We start from the raw sequence: 19,433 nt of genomic DNA, 5'->3' as shown, positions 1-19,433 counted from the left end.
TTACCTTAACATTGCATGAAGTCAGCCAAGGCATGTCCCACATCATCAAGTAAAAGGTTTTGACTTCACTATTTCAAAATTATTTCACACACACATGCTTGGAAAGAGAAATGTTTCGAGATAAGGGCCTACTGTGCATGAGAAACAGCATCGGTATGACCCAAAGTTTGGGATGAGAGTAAATGTACTCATCAAATGTGCATATGGATGAATTTGTCAGATCCCTGCCTCCACCATGCCATCTCATCAAAATGTCTGATCCACTTGTTATAGTCCTCCTCATCTCTCAAGCAAATCCATCCATCATCTTCATTTACGATATTGCTTGCTGTTTAGCAGAGATACATTCAAAGTAGCTTGCAGCAGTCTTTTGCCCCTGTAGCTTACCAGTTGCAATGTGGTATAAACAAATAATAATAGCAGAGCAAAGGCAACTATAGGGGTGTTATTGCATGTCTACAGGGCTCTAATTGTGTTGGAAATTTAAGTTTATTGCTTGTGATATGAGGCTTCAGGGCAGCCGAGTGCTTAGTACATAGGCCACACAGCGAGGGGACCCGAGTTCGATTCCCCCCTCGGCCATCTCTGTGCAGAGTTTGCATGTTCTCCCTCTGCGTATGTGGGTTTTCTCCGGGCACTCCGGCTACTCCGTTAGCTTCATTGGCCACTCCAAATTGTCCATAGGTATGAATGTGAGTGTGAATGGTTGTTTGTCTATATGTGCCCTGGGATTGGCTGGCCACCAGTCCAGGGTGTACCAAAAAACTGTAAAAAAAAATATAGGTTATTGACGATAATTCGTAGCACAGACAATAACACAAGTGTTATTGTGACAGGTCTACGCGGTTGGTACTACGGTTGGGTCTGGAACCAACTGAGTGCCATGAGGGAGGGACCACTGTACACTAATAGAGGGTCCATCCCATTTGATCCTTTAATGATGTAAACAACAACAGAAGCAAATGCATCCATTCCAATTCAGCGGCAGTGTGCAGAAGGCTACACGCTAACGCTGAGCTACACAAGGTTGGCGGTTTCAGTGGCGAGCTTCATTAGTCTAGACAAGCACAATTCAATTAGATTTCAATTAGTTCGACGGTGGAGGCCAGAGACGTGGTGGGTTCCTCCAGTAATTAATCCGCAGGGCCGAGCTGAGCCGAGTTAAAGTGGAAGCTAGACAGCAAGGGGATGCACGCTAACTGTGTGTGTTTGGTGGGGTAGGGTTGTGGGTGGTGGGGGGTCTGATAAACAGATCCCCACTGACCTTGATTTACACAACACACACGGGGGGGGGGGGGACTTGGAGGGTGTGCTACGGTAGCAGAACACATATGCCATGACATCACTTACTACATGTAGATTCCCACTTGCAGCATGCACACCACTACAACACACACACACACACACTTCAAAGTGGGAAGGAGCGGTAGACAGTAGGACTGATTGGCAAAAGAAGAGATATGATGCCTTGTGTGACAGACAGGCGGATGGATTGAGCGAGTGATAGACTGACGTTGTGACAAAGCGGAGAGAGAGAGACGATGAGCGAGCTGAGGGCTGCTGACTGAGTCAGACCTTCATCCCTGGCACCCCCCACCATGGGAGGGCGACGAAGGAAGACTTTGATTGCCTGTGAATATTCTTATCCTTACAGGTCATCGTATTCTCAGGTCATGGAGTGGATGGCAACTGGACTGTCTAGGTTGTCTCGGAAGACGTTGGACCTCTCATCCCAGCAGGCTTCATCAGTTCATGTTCAAAGACGAGGTAGAACACACCAGCCAGACTAGATAGGACACCTCTAATCTAGTTCATGCTCAAAGACTAGGTAGGACACACCAGTCAGACCGGATAGGACAGCTCTAGTCTAGTTCAGGCTCAAATACTAGGTAGGACACACCAGCCAGACTAGATAGGACAGCTCTAGTCTAGTTCAGGCTCAAATACTAGGTAGGACACACCAGTCAGACTAGATAGGACAGCTCTAGTTCGGTTCATGATCAAAAACTAGGTAGGACACACCTGTCAGACTAGATAGGACACCACTAGTCTAGTTCATGATCAAAGCCTAGGTAGGACACACCAGTCAGACTAGATAGGACACCTCTAGTCTAGTTCATGATCAAAGACTACGTAGGATATGCAAGTCAGACTAGATAGGACACCTCTCGGTTAGTTCATGATCAAAGATTAGGTAGGACACACCAGCCAGACTAGATAGGACACCTCTAGTCTAGTTCACAATCAAAGATCAGGAGGAACACGGACAAGTCAGACTAGATAGGACACCTCTAGTCTAGTTCATGATCAAAGACTAGGTAGGACACACCAGCCAGACTAGATCAGAAAGCTCTAGTTCGGTTCATGATCAAAAACTAGGTAGGACACACCTGTCAGACTAGATAGGACACCACTAGTCTAGTTCATGATTAAAGCCTAGGTAGGACACACCAGTCAGACTAGATAGGACACCTCTAGTCTAGTTCATGATCAAAGACTACGTAGGATATGCAAGTCAGACTAGATAGGACACCTCTCGGTTAGTTCATGATCAAAGATTAGGTAGGAAACACCAGCCAGACTAGATAGGACAGCTCTAGTCTAGTTCACAATCAAAGATCAGGAGGAACACGGACAAGTCAGACTAGATAGGACACCTCTAGTCTAGTTCATGATCAAAGACTAGGTAAGAAACACCAGTCAGACTAGATCGGACAGCTCTAATTCGGTTCATGATCAAAAACTAGGTAGGACACACCTGTCAGACTAGATAGGACACCACTAGTCTAGTTCATGATTAAAGCCTAGGTAGGACACACCAGTCAGACTAGATAGGACACCTCTAGTCTAGTTCATGATCAAAGACTACGTAGGATATGCAAGTCAGACTAGATAGGACACCTCTCGGTTAGTTCATGATCAAAGATTAGGTAGGACACACCAGCCAGACTAGATAGGACACCTCTAGTCTAGTTCACAATCAAAGACTAGGAGGAACACAGACAAGTCAGACTAGATAGGACACCTCTAGTCTAGTTCATGATCAAAGACTAGGTAGGACACACCAGCCAGACTAGATAGGACAGCTCTAGTCTAGTTCATGCTCAAAGACTAGGTAGGACACAATGGTGGTTTAGGTGGTATCACCTTCGTTAGCATCCCATCCAGATGTAATCATATGTAGTCATGTAATCATATGTAGTCATAATTAATATTTCAATTGATTTAATGATCTGAAGCATTTAAGTGTGACAAACATGCAAAACATAAGAAGTCAGGAATACATATATTTATATGTTTATATATAATATTTATTTACTTTTTTCAAAATGTATTTTAATTGATGAATTTCAATTACTGTCACACAAGAACATGACAATGTGGGAGCTTCATTTGTAATTTTACATTTAAAGGTGTATTGAGTATTTGTATTGAGTTGCTCCTATAGAGCAGCTACACACAATAACCAAGACAGAAAGCTTTCTAGATCTTCCAGATTATGCACCCATTTGTGCAGTGTTTCCATGGACATCCTGCTTTAATTTACTCCACCCACGGCCCGCCTTCAGGCACACCCCCGAGCATTCCCGAGGACCTCCAGATGCGTAGGTCCGTGTTTACCGAGTGGGTTGATTGAAGACACAATGAATGAATAATAAATCAACACCTAGTCATCGAATATGGGAACCTGATCCAAAGGAATGCAACGTATCCACACCTTTATGAGATCCAAACAGCAGTTCGAAGAGAGAGACCCGTCCTTTGCTGGTGTTAAAGGCGGCCAGATAGCCAGATGAGATTCTTGCTTGAGTAATTTAAGCAAAGTTAAAAGATAAAAGGGACCCGAGGGGGGAAACGTGTACAATATTTACAAAGATGGAGGCGGAGATGGCGTATGTAGGCCATGGCAAACATTTGTTGTTGAAGTTGAGCACGAGTATGTCGGGTCTCTCCTGTGCTGTGACAGATGGCAGTACAGACTGTTTGGGGGGTCTGAGAGGCTGGCACCAAGGGCCAAAAAAGCCCATCGCCGTGTGTGTTGTTGTATGGATGTGCACTAGTACTGCTCTGTGTGTGTGTGAGAGAGAGAGAGAGAGAGAGAGAGAGAGCACTAATGCAGGCGTCATAGAGAATTCTGATACCAAAAACTGATCCAGTTAATCTAGCTGGTGGATGGGCAGGAGGGGGGGGGGGGCGGTCTCACACACAACTTGTGGGACAGCAGTGAATCACAATTTGGACGAGACGGCACGGGCAAAGCAGGGAATTAGGGAGGATTATCTATGGCGAGTCGAGGGGGGGTGGCGGGGGTAAACAGAAGGAGGGTTCGGGGAGGTCTGTTTTGACTTGATCATAAACAGGATGGCGATGCTGCCCCTCGCCATGACCATCCCCACCTGTGTCAATGGCCCTGCTTCCACGGACTAGCTCACTGACGAATATTTCAGCAATGGACAAAGATAACAAGAACAGACCTGTAATAGATACACGCTAGAATGGTGGAATTGACTTATGGAGGCAAAATGGAGTGCAATACTTGGCTGCAACCAGCAGAGGCACTGTTGATTTGGTCTAAATCACACAGACTTGCTTACTATAGCATCATTATTCGACTCCATGCTACAGTCACATACAGGAGTACACAACTATCATAGACCGTCATCAATAACATTTCTAAAACCATATTTATGTCATCAGGAATCGATAAACTGTTTGCATTCCTGTAGAGATATTATATACGTACATTCATGCACCCATTTTTATACCGCTTGTGGCAGGTATGCTGGAGTCTATCCCAGCCGTCTTCAGGCGAGAGGCGGGGTAGATCCTGGACTGGTCGCCGGCCAATCGCAGCACACTCAGATATTGTAAAGATATGTAAGGGTTGTCTCCAAAAAAGACTTGAAATGTTGTGCCACAAACATCGGGTGCATTAGAATAATCACAAAATGATGACAAAAGATGGTACCATTGCAGGACTATCCCCATCACAGTTGCTCCCATGGGCTTGTCTTTCTTATTTAGTGTCCCGTATGTCTGGACTAAGCAGGAAGAGGGAAAATACATAAGCGGGAGTGCAGAGAATAGTAGGAGTGCCCACTTGTGTATCTGACTACACCGATACGGTACATGCCTCTTTGTGTCTTTCTTCCTCACACTTCTGGAGACGCTCTTGGATAGACTGCCTTCTGTTCGGTGGCCACTCCATGCTTTGATAATAAAACAGACAAAGCCAAACTTGTTTCTGTGGGCTTCATTAATAGAAGAAAGTGTCAAAACACACCCGCAACAACAAAGCTGAACAGCCTTGTTACCGTAACACATCAACATACCTGGGAGGCTGCAGAAACAAAATGAACATAACAAGGCAGCAAGTTACCAGTAAACAAGTTCACCAAGCTCCCAGTCTCATTGCGTCCTCTTGCGGCTGTCCATGAAAATATTCACTCATAGGTTCATGTCACTCTGTATGAATTAACGTTGAAAAACATGTTCAATTACACATATATTTTGATACACAGTTTGTCCCTCGCTCTATTGCAGTTTGAATATCACTCATTACTGTGAGAAATTAGGAAAGACAAGTTATAGGTAGTCCAGTGGTCATGAGGCATCAGTAATGTCAGGAGACATGACGTTAGATTACATTACCTTTCACACTGCATAGAGACTGGCTACTCAACCACCGACTTATTCATTTTTCACATGCCACGGCCGAGACGGACACGCCATGGCTGAGATTGAGCGAAAAAAGGGTTCTCCTCTCAGTCTGAGTGGAAGTGGTACATTTTTGGCTTCTTTGTCCCCCTCCACTCCCTTCAAAACATGTTCTTAAGTTTAGAATAAATGAAGTGGAAAAGCTAACTAGTTAGCTCGCTAGTTTGCTATTCTTGCAGCCCTCATTTGTAAGAATAACAGAGTGTAAAAGTAACTCCAGAGGTGTTATTTCATGTCTGCATTGTTTTAATCATGTTCAAACTTGTATTTAGAAACTCATAAACAGGTTTTCTATGCTGCACCTTACTATTTGGATATACTGAGGGGATCGTACAAAGTCAAGTGGCCATCAAAAAGTTGAGTGGTGATCACGGCAACTTCTGCAAAGTCTCTTATCGAAGCTGGCATGAAGTCTTTGTGAACTGGAACCGTCACATTCAAGTGCACGGTGGCTGCTGACGTCCTTGCACAACACTCGCAAGTGATACTGCAATCATCCATCTGGTGACTGACGTCAGCGCGATTCGTTTTGCATTCTGTCTGAACGCCATCACGGGAGGCTTTGTTCGTCTCTCTCGGTTCATCTTTCATAACAGGCAACTTCTGTTTTTTTCCCCGCCCGCTGGAAATGAGAGCGCAAGTGTGGAACAGATGAACGTCTGCGAGTGATTGGGTAAGAAATAATTCGATCTGGCTGCTCGTCTTCCTTTGCGTCTCCCTGTTTTAGCCCCTGGCGCGCTCTGCAGACGCACGAGTATCCACACGGTGTTGGCGGGCAAGCCCGCGCAAGAAGGCATCGGCAAACACTAACTTGTTCTTCAGCACATTTCTTGCCTTCCACTTCCACTCCGTCGTTCTTCTACCCGCCTTCTTCATTTTGCATGAAAGCGTCTCAGACAAGCAGAGACACATTCGAAGAGAGCATGAAATAATAATTGGCTGGTGAAATATTTAGGGGCAAAAGGCACAATGAATAGATGAGACATGCCCGGGATTGGTGCTCCTGTGAACAACAACAACAACAGCTTACTGCTTTTGGACTGACGGGAGGATATCCAGCAAGGCTGTGTGTAGTCTTATGAACACATCGCTTATGTCCCGTGCAAACACAAGGGGCCGGTCTGAAAGTCTTTCTTCGGATGGCCTTACAATTGGCTGAAAGTTTGACAAGTTGTGATGGGCAGCCCATACACGCAACATTTAGGTAGGAGAACTACCAAAATATCGGCTTCTATGAACGACGCCGTTTTACAAATCGTGGACAAGCAAGGCTTCTGCAACCAGCAGAGGCGCTGTTGATTCAGTACGAAGAAGATCACCATGACATCAGCTATGGGCCATGCAGACCTCTGCTACAGAACAACTCCTCCAAAGAAAACAGGAGTTCAGAACATTTAGGAGGCGACTTATTCATTTTTCTCATCAATGAACGTTTTAGTTAAGCACACATCTTCATTCACACTAAATCTGTATAATTAATTACATTGAATTTTTTCAAAAACAGACTCAGCGACTCGGCCTGGCCGGCGAGGCTCACTGGGAGACGACAGTCCGGTATGAGTTTTTCGGTCAAATGACAGCTATGGTTCGTTGATTAAATTTTAAAATAGGAAAATAATATTTTAAAATAGGAATCAAGATCACAATTTTTCAAAAGTTCTTGTCTATCCCTAACAGTTAGTTTCACTTCCTGGTGTTTTTGTTGATGAGGACGAAATAATAAACGAGACGAGACGTCATCCAACCCACTGTGTCACATGTGGCAATATCAAATGTTAGGGTGAGGGGTTGGACGTTTAGTGGACATGGCTGCAAGCCCAAAGCAAAGCATTTTGCATGCCCATAAAACTATTTTTATCACACCCATACGTTCCCTCATTACTAGTGTGTGAGCGTGTGTGTGTGTTTGTGTGTGTTTTCCGATGCAACATTTTTGCCATCAGCATTTCTACTTGGCTATTAAACCAAAGTCAGACTTTGTACGCCATTTATTGTAATTATGGCGTGCCGTATGATTTCCATATTAACAGAATTGATCAATAAAAACGGAATTAACTGTTAGACGCAGAATCTCGTGGAAAATGACATCGAGTGAATGAAATGCTGTCATCGTGAGGAGAAGGAACGGCAAACGGCTCAATGGTTTAGCTAGGTTTATTAGCGGTCTGTTGAGGACTGATGTCCCATGGCAAAGGTCTACCAAGCTACGGTATAAACACCGGGTAAAATTGGCCAATCATGTATTCCTTCAATAAATGGAAGGATTTTTTTGCACTTAAGTCACAGCGATTTCATTTACTAGGACAAAAGTACACACTCTATGCAGGTTAAATAAGTGTAAAAAGTTTAAAAAAAAGAAAGAAAAGACCAGCCCGGATAAAAACGCATCGCCTTGGCTTCTCATTTACATGACAATGAACAACTATTAACTAGAAAGGCAAAGAAACAAACACTCGTATTTACTATATTGTTCTTGTGTGAACATAGTTTCCAGTTCTATGGTTATCGTCACACACTTCTTTGGTCTCACTTTTCAATAAGGTACACAAAAATACAGCAGTTCAAGAGGAACTATGACACATGAATTTAGAATAGTTACTGATTAACTAGTATAGAACTAAGAAGGAACTAATGACTAAGCCACATAGATTTAGAGTAGTTACTGAGGGACTAGAGCACAAACATTTAGAGTAGTTACTGAGGAACTAATGAAGTAATGAGAAACTGAGTAGTTACTGAGGAGCTATGGCGCATACATTTAGAGTAGTTACTGAGGACAAATAAAGACCTAATGAGGAAGTAATGAGTAGCGGAAGCTTGGTTGCTCATTAACTACTGTAATTGTGGGTACCTTATTGTAAAGTGATACCACTTCTTCTTAGCCATTAAATGTAGCACTCGTTTTTTTTCTCCCTTCCTGCGACATTAACCGCCTGTTGTAATGTCCCCTGAGCTCATTTGTAAACAAACCTTCACCTTTAGAGGAAGGATGTTGTACCAAATGCTCCGTGTTTGAAAAGTGTAAAAGCTTTCCCAGAGACCTCCGTGACGTCACAGCAGCTGCTTGGAGCGTGTGCCCCAATACAGTGCACCTTGCTGGGCCACAGCAGGTGTCTCCTCCCCCTCTGTACTCTGGTTCTCCTGGTAGTAGTCATGTCATTAGGACTCATCCATCCGGTCCTCATTTCTTCCTGTCCTTGTAACTTCCAGGGGTGCACCAACTACACTTACATCTACATTGGAAAAGTAGATATCAAGTCCATCTTGAGAAGCAGAAGGTTAGCGTGTCGGTAAGATATCGTGCAGCTCTAGAAAATCTAAAGCATCCCGGTAGTGTTGACCTTTGAGTTGCCGACTGAAGTCAAACACACAATTAGAGATTGTGTCCGACCATGGAGACACATTTTCCAAATGTAACTTTCGCCTGTTTGAATCTGGTGGTGGTTCCATCCTAATTCCCCAGCCTCCACGGTGGATGCACTTAAGTAGCACATTTGCAGCAGGAGCAACAACAGGAAATGAATATTCCAGCTGTAGTTGTCTAAAAAAGAAACAGGAAGACCTACTTAAGCGTGCTCTGAATTGATGGCTGCTGGAAGGCAAACAAACGCACACGTGAAGGTGCATGCGTGTTTGGCACTCTCACACCTCGCCATGGATCATATTCCATGGCGGCGACAGAAATAACGCCGGCAGAGGGGGGTTGGAGTGATGGCGTCTACATGTTGGCATGGGGGTCAAGCTCGATCACAAAGGTCTGCATTATTCTTTATTGCTTCCATCTTTAACTTCATGCTTTTCTCCCACTTCCGTCTTGTCTCTTTGAGTCCTATTAGCATTCTCTGTGCAGACATAATTGATTCCTCATGCCCGACTCTTGTGAAATGCCATTCATAATTCTGTATGATAGCTATGTGTGTGTGTGTGTGTGTATCTGGCTGGCAAGTCGCTCTGCAGGCGGACTACACACTGCAAAGTGGCCACTGACCTATTTGTAGCACAGACACAGAGAATGACAAATAAATCTGATTATAGCAAGCGGGCCGTGCCCCCCCGGGAATAAAAAGCGTCCTTGGTCACACTGAGCTCAAGCTGTCACTCACCCCTCTGGGATTTTTTTTTATGAGTCCCTGCGTATTTAACCTTTATCTCACTTTGCATTTAACCTTTACTTTACACTGGCGGCGACATTAACGCCACAGTTTGACTGCACTTGAAGGCTGAAAGTGAAGGAAGAGGCTTTTTATATAGGAGCGTTGGAATGAAAGGAGCATGATGGAAACACACACACGGTAGTGACCTGTCCAGACAGTGGGGTCAGCTCCACCACCGACTATCTACAAGATGAGACAACATATGGGGGCCAACATCACGACGCCGAAGACAGACCCAGAAGAAATATGTGCTTACCGGATGCCTGCCCTGAGGGTACATGATCCCAGGAGAGGAGAGGCTTCCAGTCCGTTTGATGGCCAGGTTGGTCCCCTGGCCCTCCACTCCTCTGCCCTCCACCGGTTACACGCTCAGAAAGTCCACTTCTTCTTCTGGCAAATTCAGTCCGATGCTTGTTTATCCAAGAGTGTCATGAGAAGACCCTGGACTTGCTCTCCTCTTATCAGTCTTCCTCCTTCTGTGATCAGTCAAGGTCCAATCATAGTGACATGACAAAATTACATCCCACCCGCCCCCCCTTCTTCTTCTTCTTCTTCTTCTTCTCGCCTCTGCTCGTCACGTCGCCGGATGCCCCTTCACCCGGCCATCCAATGACAGAAACATAAACACACAGATGGATACCCTTCTTCTCTGCTTGGTCTTTCCTCCTCTTCTGTGACACGCCGAGCGCTGCTGCAGAAGGGGAGGGAGAAGACGGAGATGAAGGGAGTGTGTGCGTTAGATTTCTTTTTTTAATATGAAAATATGAAAAAATAAAAATAAAAATGAAAGAACAGCAGGTCAGTGGAGGATCCAGCGGGCTTTTCAGCAGCAAACCCTAGACTGGAATATATTGTGCCTGTTGGCTTCAACACAAACAGGACGGGCAGCTAAAGCTGCTCTTAAGGTGGACTGAGCAGATCGCAGAGAGAGAGAGAGAGAGAGAGAGAGAGGGAGAGAGATGGATCTTTTTGCCGTTGTGGTCACACAGACATATTCATATTCATATAGCTATGTTTCACAATGTGTGGCAGTTAAACGCTTTCAGGAGAGAACATTTTCCAAGGCTTCCCAAAGAATCCTGATGACAATTCCAAATATTAACAATAATTCTGCCATTTATTCAATATGCCATCGGGATGATTCATATTTACATTACAACAGGGGTCTCAAACTCAATTTACCTGGGGGCCACTGGAGCTAGGGTCTGGGCAAGGCTGGGCCGCATCAGGTTTTCCAAAAAAAAAAAAACGCATTTATTAAAAACAGAAAAATATACAAACTATTTCAATGCTTTGGTTCCAATTTTCTACAAGAAAAGCTCTGATAAAACATTCCACTGTTCTCAACTATCTTACTTTTTATTTTTCTGCACAAAATAAGATGAAAAATAAATAAACAAATCAAGAATAAAGAAAATCAATAAATCGATAATAAATAAATAAATATAATAATAATAATAAAACGGCAAATAATAAAAACTTAAGAAAGCACATATAGTTGGTGGGTAGACAAATGATTTTTTCAGATTAAAATGAACAAAGCATTATTAGAGCCCTGTAGACATGACAAAACACGACTATAGTCACATTTATACTCTTTTTATTTACAACATATTGCGCAACTGCAGGGTCTTGAGACACATGCTAACTCGCAAACTAGAGAGCTAGCCACCTAAACGGTAGCCTTCAAGTTATTTCCTTTCAACTTAAATAGCCAAAAACTTACCACTTCCACACGGATAGGGAGGATAACTATTAACAGTTATTTAACCTTTAACATGAACATGAATCAAACGTAATAATTTTTTCTGGGTACATGATACCATACAGCATCCGTATCAAACTTGCACGGGCCGCACTAACATTAAACTTTCATATCAAGGCAGGGGGCCTCAAACTAGTGTCCTGCGGGCCACATTTGGCCGGCAGATTCAATGTGAGAAATTGAATATTTTGGTAACTAGAGGATAGACAACCTGTTTATGACAGTATTATAAATACAGGTCTTAACATTAAGACATTAAGGTCTTAACATTCTTTATTTACAACACACTGCAACTCTTATGCCGCAGGTACTCCATACGCTAGCTAGCTAGCAAGCTACAGCTAGCGAGCCTTGAATTTCTTTCTTCTCAACTTAAGAAGCCAAAAACGTACGATTTCCACAAGTAATGGTCAGTGAACTCGATCATGTGGGACAGCCGTGGCTAATTTAATAATCACTTCATGCAGTGTTAAGGTAATGTCATGTGAGCTAAAGTCTCTGTGTTTTGTGTCATTACTGCCACCGAGTGACCACAATACTACACGTCACTTGTATTTACATACAGTATGTGTGGACTAATATAGATATAGACATAGTCCACCACCAAGCAGCCATCATATATTCAGTCATTCATTTCTGGAACTTTGTAATGTACCAAGAGACAACTGTACTTCTGTTCCACAGAAGGTGCTAAGAAGAAAGTAAATGGTAATTTTCAAGAGAAATTGAACTATACGAAGACCAGAATTGTCCAAGTCAGGGGTCTTGAAGGCACCTTACCGGGGCGCCGCTGTAGGCGAGGCCAGGCCGAGGTGCCTCAAGTATTCCACTGGGGGTGCCCTGGCTTCCAAGCATGCCTTGCGGGCACTTGTCTTGTGAAATATAGGTGTTATTTAAGTATTTGTTGCATGCCTGTTGCATGTACAGATTGAAATATCTGTCAACTGTGCAATTTAGATGAGCAGCAGAGTTTTTAATTGGATGAGTTGAATAAAGTTTGTTCAAGTTCACTTGAATTAGACCATAACGTACCGCAAAATGAATGCATTGGTACTTTTTGCATCGACAGGCAAGCTTATCAAGCTGCTTCTTGGACACATAAAAAAACGTACAACCACACCCTTGATTGACACAACCTGGAGCCAGTTAGATGCAGACACTGATCCACTCAGGAAAGGCTACCGCCCCTGCGTGGGCGGGACACAAGAACAGCATAACAAGGTAGGCACTTCCTAGTTTGGGACCTTCCTGCTTTTAGCACATCTTTCCAGGATTTATCAAGAACTTTTCAACATGGCATTGAAGAAGGTGTTGCTACAGTAAACCTCAGATATATCGGATTCAATTGTTCCCACTGGTTTTGTCCGATATAAGCGAAATCCGTTATATGCGTATACCGGAAAATGTCCGTTTTACGCATATATCGGATTTATATAAATCGGATTTTATCCGTTATAAAAAGGCACTTCCTTGACTATGTTTCCAATGTACCTGGACGCGCAGGCAACGCTGCAAACGCTGCAAATGACGTCGTATAGCGGCCTCTCACGATTCGGCGAATCGGAGCGCCACGATGCGGCCATCCGATATATGCGAGGGAAATTTCATGGAAATGCATTGGAACGGGACTGGAGATTTTGTCCGAAATAGGCGAAATCCGTTATAAAAAATCTGATATATGCAATGAATTTTTATTGGAAATGCATTACAGAAAAATTGGTTCTTTTTTATCTGTCCGTTCTGAGCGAATTTCCGATATATCCAAGTCCGATATATCCGAGGTTTACTGTATTCTCATCCAAGATGAGATATTCGCCGACTGCCGACCACTAGATGCTCAAACCACACTGCCTGTCATCCACGCATCACACATTGATGTTATATGCCTTTCCCAGGGTTGTATACCCATTGGCAGTCTATTCATTCTGTGTTGGTTTTTGTTATGAACACAGTACATAATCAATATACAAGACTATAATGTCTGTGGGCTCAAACACTACCACTAAGTCACAGTATTTCAAGTGTTTCCACGTAGAGAGCATCAGTCTGGCCCAGACGTCTTTTGGCGCTGCTCATAATGTCTTTATCCCGGGCAGCTCTGCCTTTGAACTTGATCAAACAGCCATTAATCCGCAACGCTGGCGAATTGGACGCAGCCGTGCCTCTTGGCATGTGGGTACAGGGTTTCCAGTAAGACAGAAAGTGCATTTCATAACAAGAAGGTCAGCCAGAGGGCAGCCCCGAAGACTTCATTAAGGTCACATACAGAGTTCCTATCATCCTATGTGATCCTTACCAAACACCACTTCTGGTGAATGACTCCATCAAGAAACCTCTACATTTACATAGAGTTGCACCGATTAATCGATGGTAATCAATTACCCAATTAACTTTTTTGGTAATAGATTTATCGTTTTTGACTTATAATCCTCTGATTTCAGCCTCTCAAATGTGAATATTTTGTAATTTCCTTAGGAAAGAACGTAAATCCAATGAATCCACTCTACACACCTGTGAGTCAGTGAAACTCAAGCCTTTGTTAAGTACTCAGGAGTCAGTGAAAATCAAGTATTCATCGAGTACTTGGGAGTAAGTCAAACACGAGTCTTTGTTGAATACTTGACAGTCGGTAAAACTGGAGTCTTCATCGTGTACCGATGAGTCAGTCAAACTAGAGTCTATGTTGGGTACCCGCGAGTCAGTCAAACTTGAGTCTTCCTCGAGAACCTGTGTGTCAGTGAAAGTCAAGTACTTGGGTGCTGGTGAAACATGAGCTTTTGTCATATACACTTGAGTTAGTGCAATTCCAGTCTTCTTTGAGTTCTTGTCGAGTACCTGTGAGTCAGCAAAACTCAAGTCTTCATAAAGGACCCGTATGTCCAGTACCCATGAGTCAGTGAACTCAAGTCTTTTTCGAGTACCTGTGATTCAGTGAAAGTCAAGTCTTCATTCAGGACCTGTGTGTCAGTCAAACCTGAGCCTTCGTCAAGTGTCCGTGAGTCAGTGAAGCTCAAGTCTTTGTCAAGTACCCGTGAGTGACTGAAACGCAAGTCTTTATCGAGAACTTCTGTCAGTGAAACTCTAGTCTTTGTCATGTACTTAAAATCAGTGAAACCCGAGCCTTCGCCGAATACCTGTGAGTCAGTGAAACTCGAGTCTTTGTAGAGTACCCGTGAGTCAGTGAAACTCGAGTCTTTGTAGAGTACCCGTGAGTCAGTGAGACTCATGTCTTCGTTGAGGGCCCATGTGGCAGTGAGTCAAAAATATCAACTGGCGAGATTTAATTCAATGCTGCCACTTGCATGATTTTTGGTTTATTTAGCAGTCACACATTTTTTTTAAAAAAGGCAGACACCGAGTCAGCAACGCTACTTTGCAGGTACTTGGTTTAGACACTTGATTTTGTTTAACAGACCAGTTTGCTGCTCGCAATATTGTACAAAAGAAACCAAATCATACAAAAATGGTGCAAATGAAAACAACAATTGGACTGTCCTGTACTTGTTTGGAGGAGTGTGCTCTGTCCTTACGAAACAATAAGGACGTATAGCCAATAAATACATTGGCTCACTGTGTGTAAAGACGAAAAACTGGCATTCACACCACATCACCTGTCAACCACAGAGCTCCACTTCCTTCTACTTCCTGTTCCAGACATTACAAGCTGCTGAAATCACGGAAAGACTCATTCCAGAACCTTCTACGTCTCAATTGAGTCCATTCACACACAAGGCTGCGTCTAATGACTGGTTCCACCTTAAAAAAGAAAAAAACTCTGCTTGCCGGGAGACTCTCCCGGCGCGCTGATTGGACGAAGGCCACTGCGGCTGCAGCCAATAGCGATCACGGGGACCCACGTTGGCTCCTGATGTAAGCTGAGGAACTGGCCAATAGGAGCGAAGAAGCAGCTTTAAAATGGGCGTAGATGAAAATGAGGAAAGAAGAAAAACGGAGATGGGTCTGTGGGGGATTGTGGGGATTGAAGTTCCGATTATTCTACACACACACCTCATTTGCATATTTTGGAATGATCTAAGAAATAAACAGAACTCAGTTTAACCCAGAAAAAATACGGACATATGAAAACGGTAAATAAAAATGTGCACGGCTTCAACTGTGATAATATTTGAATCAAAATGACTACAAAAATGGCCACACACACACTTTGTGTATGTAGAATGAAGCGAGGGCGATCCTGCAAACAAATGTGATCCCTTGACCTTGCAGTGTAAACATCTAACGTGTGTGTATAGTATAGTGGAGTATAAGCCACAATTAGCTCCACATCCAACTTATTTCCTGCTCCCGGCCCGCAGGAAAGACGTGTGTCACATGTGCTGACATGTTTTAAATAGTTTGGTGTTCATGCGCTGACTTATTCACTCTTTAGCGATGGCGTAAAATTCCCATAAGACATGGCCAAGGTGTGTTGATTGAAAGCCTTTAGCAGTAGCCATGAGGAAGAAAATAACCTTTCATCATGGGATAGGCTCCAGTCCGAGTGAGGAGAAGCGGTATAGAAGATGGATGGATGGATGATCACTATCAGGGGCGTGGTCATAACCATATAAGGCCAAGACAACAACACTGAGTTTTTTATTCATAAAACACCCACATCTTCCAATTAACCCTCCAAAGTAACATTTAATGCTTAACGTAGGAGTTAAAGTATTATGTGTTGCTCATGGGCTCCAACTACAGTTTTAGAGTGTGATTTACTTAAATAAGGATGCATAATTGCAGCTGTGCATGTGAGATAAACATTAATAAAGGCATTAAAGCCTCAGTAAGGAACACCAAGTCTTGTTCTGTTGGTAGATTTGTTTGCGTTTATCTCGGATTTGACGACATATTTCAAATAAGTACGTTTGTCTGTCATTGACCAAAGGGTATTCGGTCTTTGGTGTCAACACGCACAATGGCACAATGGCACTATGGCACATGGCGTGCTATTTCACGAAGCAATAAAGCCTAAGCCAGCTGTGTCCTGGCTGGTCCACCAATATTATAGCCCAGGGTGGGCAAACTTTTGGACTCGTGGGCCGCACTGAGTTAACAAAACTGTGCGGGGGTCCAGAATATCTTTTTTTATAACACACACTATTTTACGCTTATAATTCTAACAGTCCACCTTGAATTATTTGTCTAATTTTATTTATGTATTATATTTAATATATATTATTATATTATATTATATATATATTTAATATATTATTTTTTACATATTATATTTAATATATTATTTTTATACATTTATTATTTATTTATTACATTATATATTATATTTAATCTATATATATTATAATTATATTATTATTATCATTAATTATATTATACATATCAATTATATTATATTTACTATATTATATTATATTTTATTTAGTTATTATTTATTTATTTTATTTGTATTTTTGTGTTTATTTGTATAATTCTATCTGTAAAAGTGCCAGACTATTAGCTATAATGTTTTAAATATGTTCCATATATCCCTTTTTTTTTTTAGCACTTTAAACATCAGACCAAATCAAACTACAAACTTGAATTTCACATTTATTTAATTTTTTAAATTATTTTTATTTGATTTTTTTTTACTGAATAAGACATCCGACTTGCAAGTCATGTTGCCAGCATGTATGTTAAAAGTTAGAAAGCAACTGGCGGGCCGGATTCAAACGCTTAGTGGGCCGCATGTGGCCCCCGGGCCGTAGTTTGCCCACCCCTGTTATAGCCGATGAAAGTAGGCCATCCTCAGTTGCTATGGTAATGAAGCCTGCGTCCCCTAACCTTAGCTGAGACGGTACCACAACTACACGGTGTTACTTTAAAGCAGGGGTGCTCACACTTTTTCAGCATGCGAGCTACTTTTAAAATGACCGAGTCAAAATGATCTACCCACTACAAAAATGCAAAACATCTATTTATTTTCAAATGTATTGAGGATTATTTGTACGTACAATGTATGTTGATGTACCTTACATAACCAAATGAGCCAATATTGCAAAACACACATAATTAACTATTAAAATTTTTTGTAATTACCTGAGTTTACTTTGATGACTTGCACTGAATTGAACCAGCCAGGGATGCATAGTCCGGACAGTAGCTGCTGATAGCCAGCCTCAAGCACACTTCCAAATGTTTATCAGTCATGGATAATATCCGTATCATAATATCCGTATAATATTCCATATCTGTATGGAAGTGATATGTTTTTTGCCTTTTTACTTGGTCCAGTTTTTGCCTTTTTACTTGGTCCAGCTCCTTCACTCATTTTAGTGACCATAAACTTTAGCGAGGGCTTAAAATCTCGCAATTCGCCGACTAGCTTAGCACTTTGCATCGTTGTTTACGCATGAGCGGTGACCTAAAGGTCAAAATTCAGTTGTCATCTGACTGGTTGTCCTGTATGTCAATCAAGTAACGGGGATGGATGATAGGCTGACATCGTAAGTTCTGCTGCACTTAGAGACGTTGTTTGATTTGATTGGTCACCCGAAGGGCAACATTCAGTTGTCATCTGAATGGCTGCCCTGTATATCAATCAAGTGACGGCATTGATGCTGGGATGATATTTTTTTTAATGTCACGCCGCGATCGACCAGCGATCGACCAGTACCACCTCCGCGATCGACCGGTAGCTCGCGATCGACTTAATGAGCACCCCTGCTTTAAAGAATGTGTGTTGTGAGATTTAATGAACTCTTACAAGACCCCCCCCCCCTCCCCCAGTCTGGCAATGAAACGGCCAAAAACAACAACCACATCAATCACTGTCCTGCCATGGAGTGGTCAGTGAAACTCACGTCTCGGCGCAGTACCGTCTGTCAGCCAAACTTGAGTCTTCACAAAGGACCCGTGTGTTCATGAAACCCAATTCAAACTGAGTACTCGAGAGTCAGTGAAACTTGAGTCTTTGTCGAGTACACAAGAGCCACTAAAACTCGGTTTTCGTTGCGTACCCACGAGTCAGTGCAACTTGAGTCTGTGTTGCGTACCCATGAGTCAGTGAAAAAATGGAGTCTTCGTCGAGTAACTATGAGTCAGATAAACTTGAGTCTGCGCAGAGTAGCCGCGAGTCTGCGAAACTGGAGTGAAACTTTCTTTCATTATTGTGAGTCAGTAAAACTTGAGTCTGCATCGAGTACACGTGATGCATCTTGAGTAGAAAAGCAGAGTTCATTTCAGGCAAGGACGGTATTCAGTACCAATTCGGTAAAACACTTGTTGATGATGAGCACATCCCCCCTGCACTGACACGCCTGGATGCAAAGGAAGATGAGACACCAGGACATTGTCACGAGGCCTCCCACTTAGGGCAACGTGCAGAAGATAAATGTGTGATTTTGCACCATGTTTACCATTTGTAAGGAATGTAAATAACATGGAGAACATGGTGTCCATACCACATCACGTGTACACACTGTGACTTATGTGTGCACATGCTGACAATATGAGCTGTGAAGTGACTTTTTATGTGTTTAAAGTGTGTGTGTGTGTGTGTGTGTGTGTGTGTGCAGGGCATGCAGGCTGCAGTAGTAAGCAAAGTGGTGATCAGCCAACTTGGCACACGGCGGTTGTGCGACTAATTGGAAGCGAGGCAGGCTGCACAGAACTAACTCACTGCTCTTGAGTCTGCAGCCGCTCACGTGCTTTCAGCCTGTTTTGATTCCTGTTTTTGCTCCTTTTTTTTTTTTTAATCATCTTATCTGGCAGTAGCACCTTCATGCTCCAACACGTATTCTCTTTGAACTGTGGAAATAAAATTCATGAATGATTGTAAAAACGAATAAATAATG

General features: G+C 42.8%; 1 protein-coding gene across 4 annotated transcripts in view; it reads right to left on the bottom strand.

Moving 5' to 3' along the window:
- Positions 1-10,730, bottom strand: part of tle2b (TLE family member 2, transcriptional corepressor b) — an 88,122-nt gene extending 77,392 nt beyond the window's left edge. For 3 of the 4 annotated variants that reach the window (XM_058074027.1, XM_058074026.1, XM_058074028.1), the window contains exon 1: positions 10,129-10,383. In XM_058074027.1, the coding sequence (XP_057930010.1) occupies positions 10,129-10,152 (24 nt within the window). In that variant the 5' untranslated portion in view covers positions 10,153-10,383. Of the gene's footprint in view, positions 1-10,128; positions 10,384-10,512 lie in introns of those variants that run through there. The other variant, XM_058074025.1, reaches the window with a different exon arrangement.
- Positions 10,731-19,433: the final 8,703 nt, after the last annotated feature.

Source organism: Doryrhamphus excisus, chromosome 5 (assembly GCF_030265055.1).
Source record: "Doryrhamphus excisus isolate RoL2022-K1 chromosome 5, RoL_Dexc_1.0, whole genome shotgun sequence".
In the NCBI taxonomy this organism is placed as follows: domain Eukaryota; kingdom Metazoa; phylum Chordata; class Actinopteri; order Syngnathiformes; family Syngnathidae; genus Doryrhamphus; species Doryrhamphus excisus.
The sequence above is the reverse complement of the archived record's forward strand: the minus strand, read 5'-3'. Positions and strand labels throughout refer to the sequence as shown.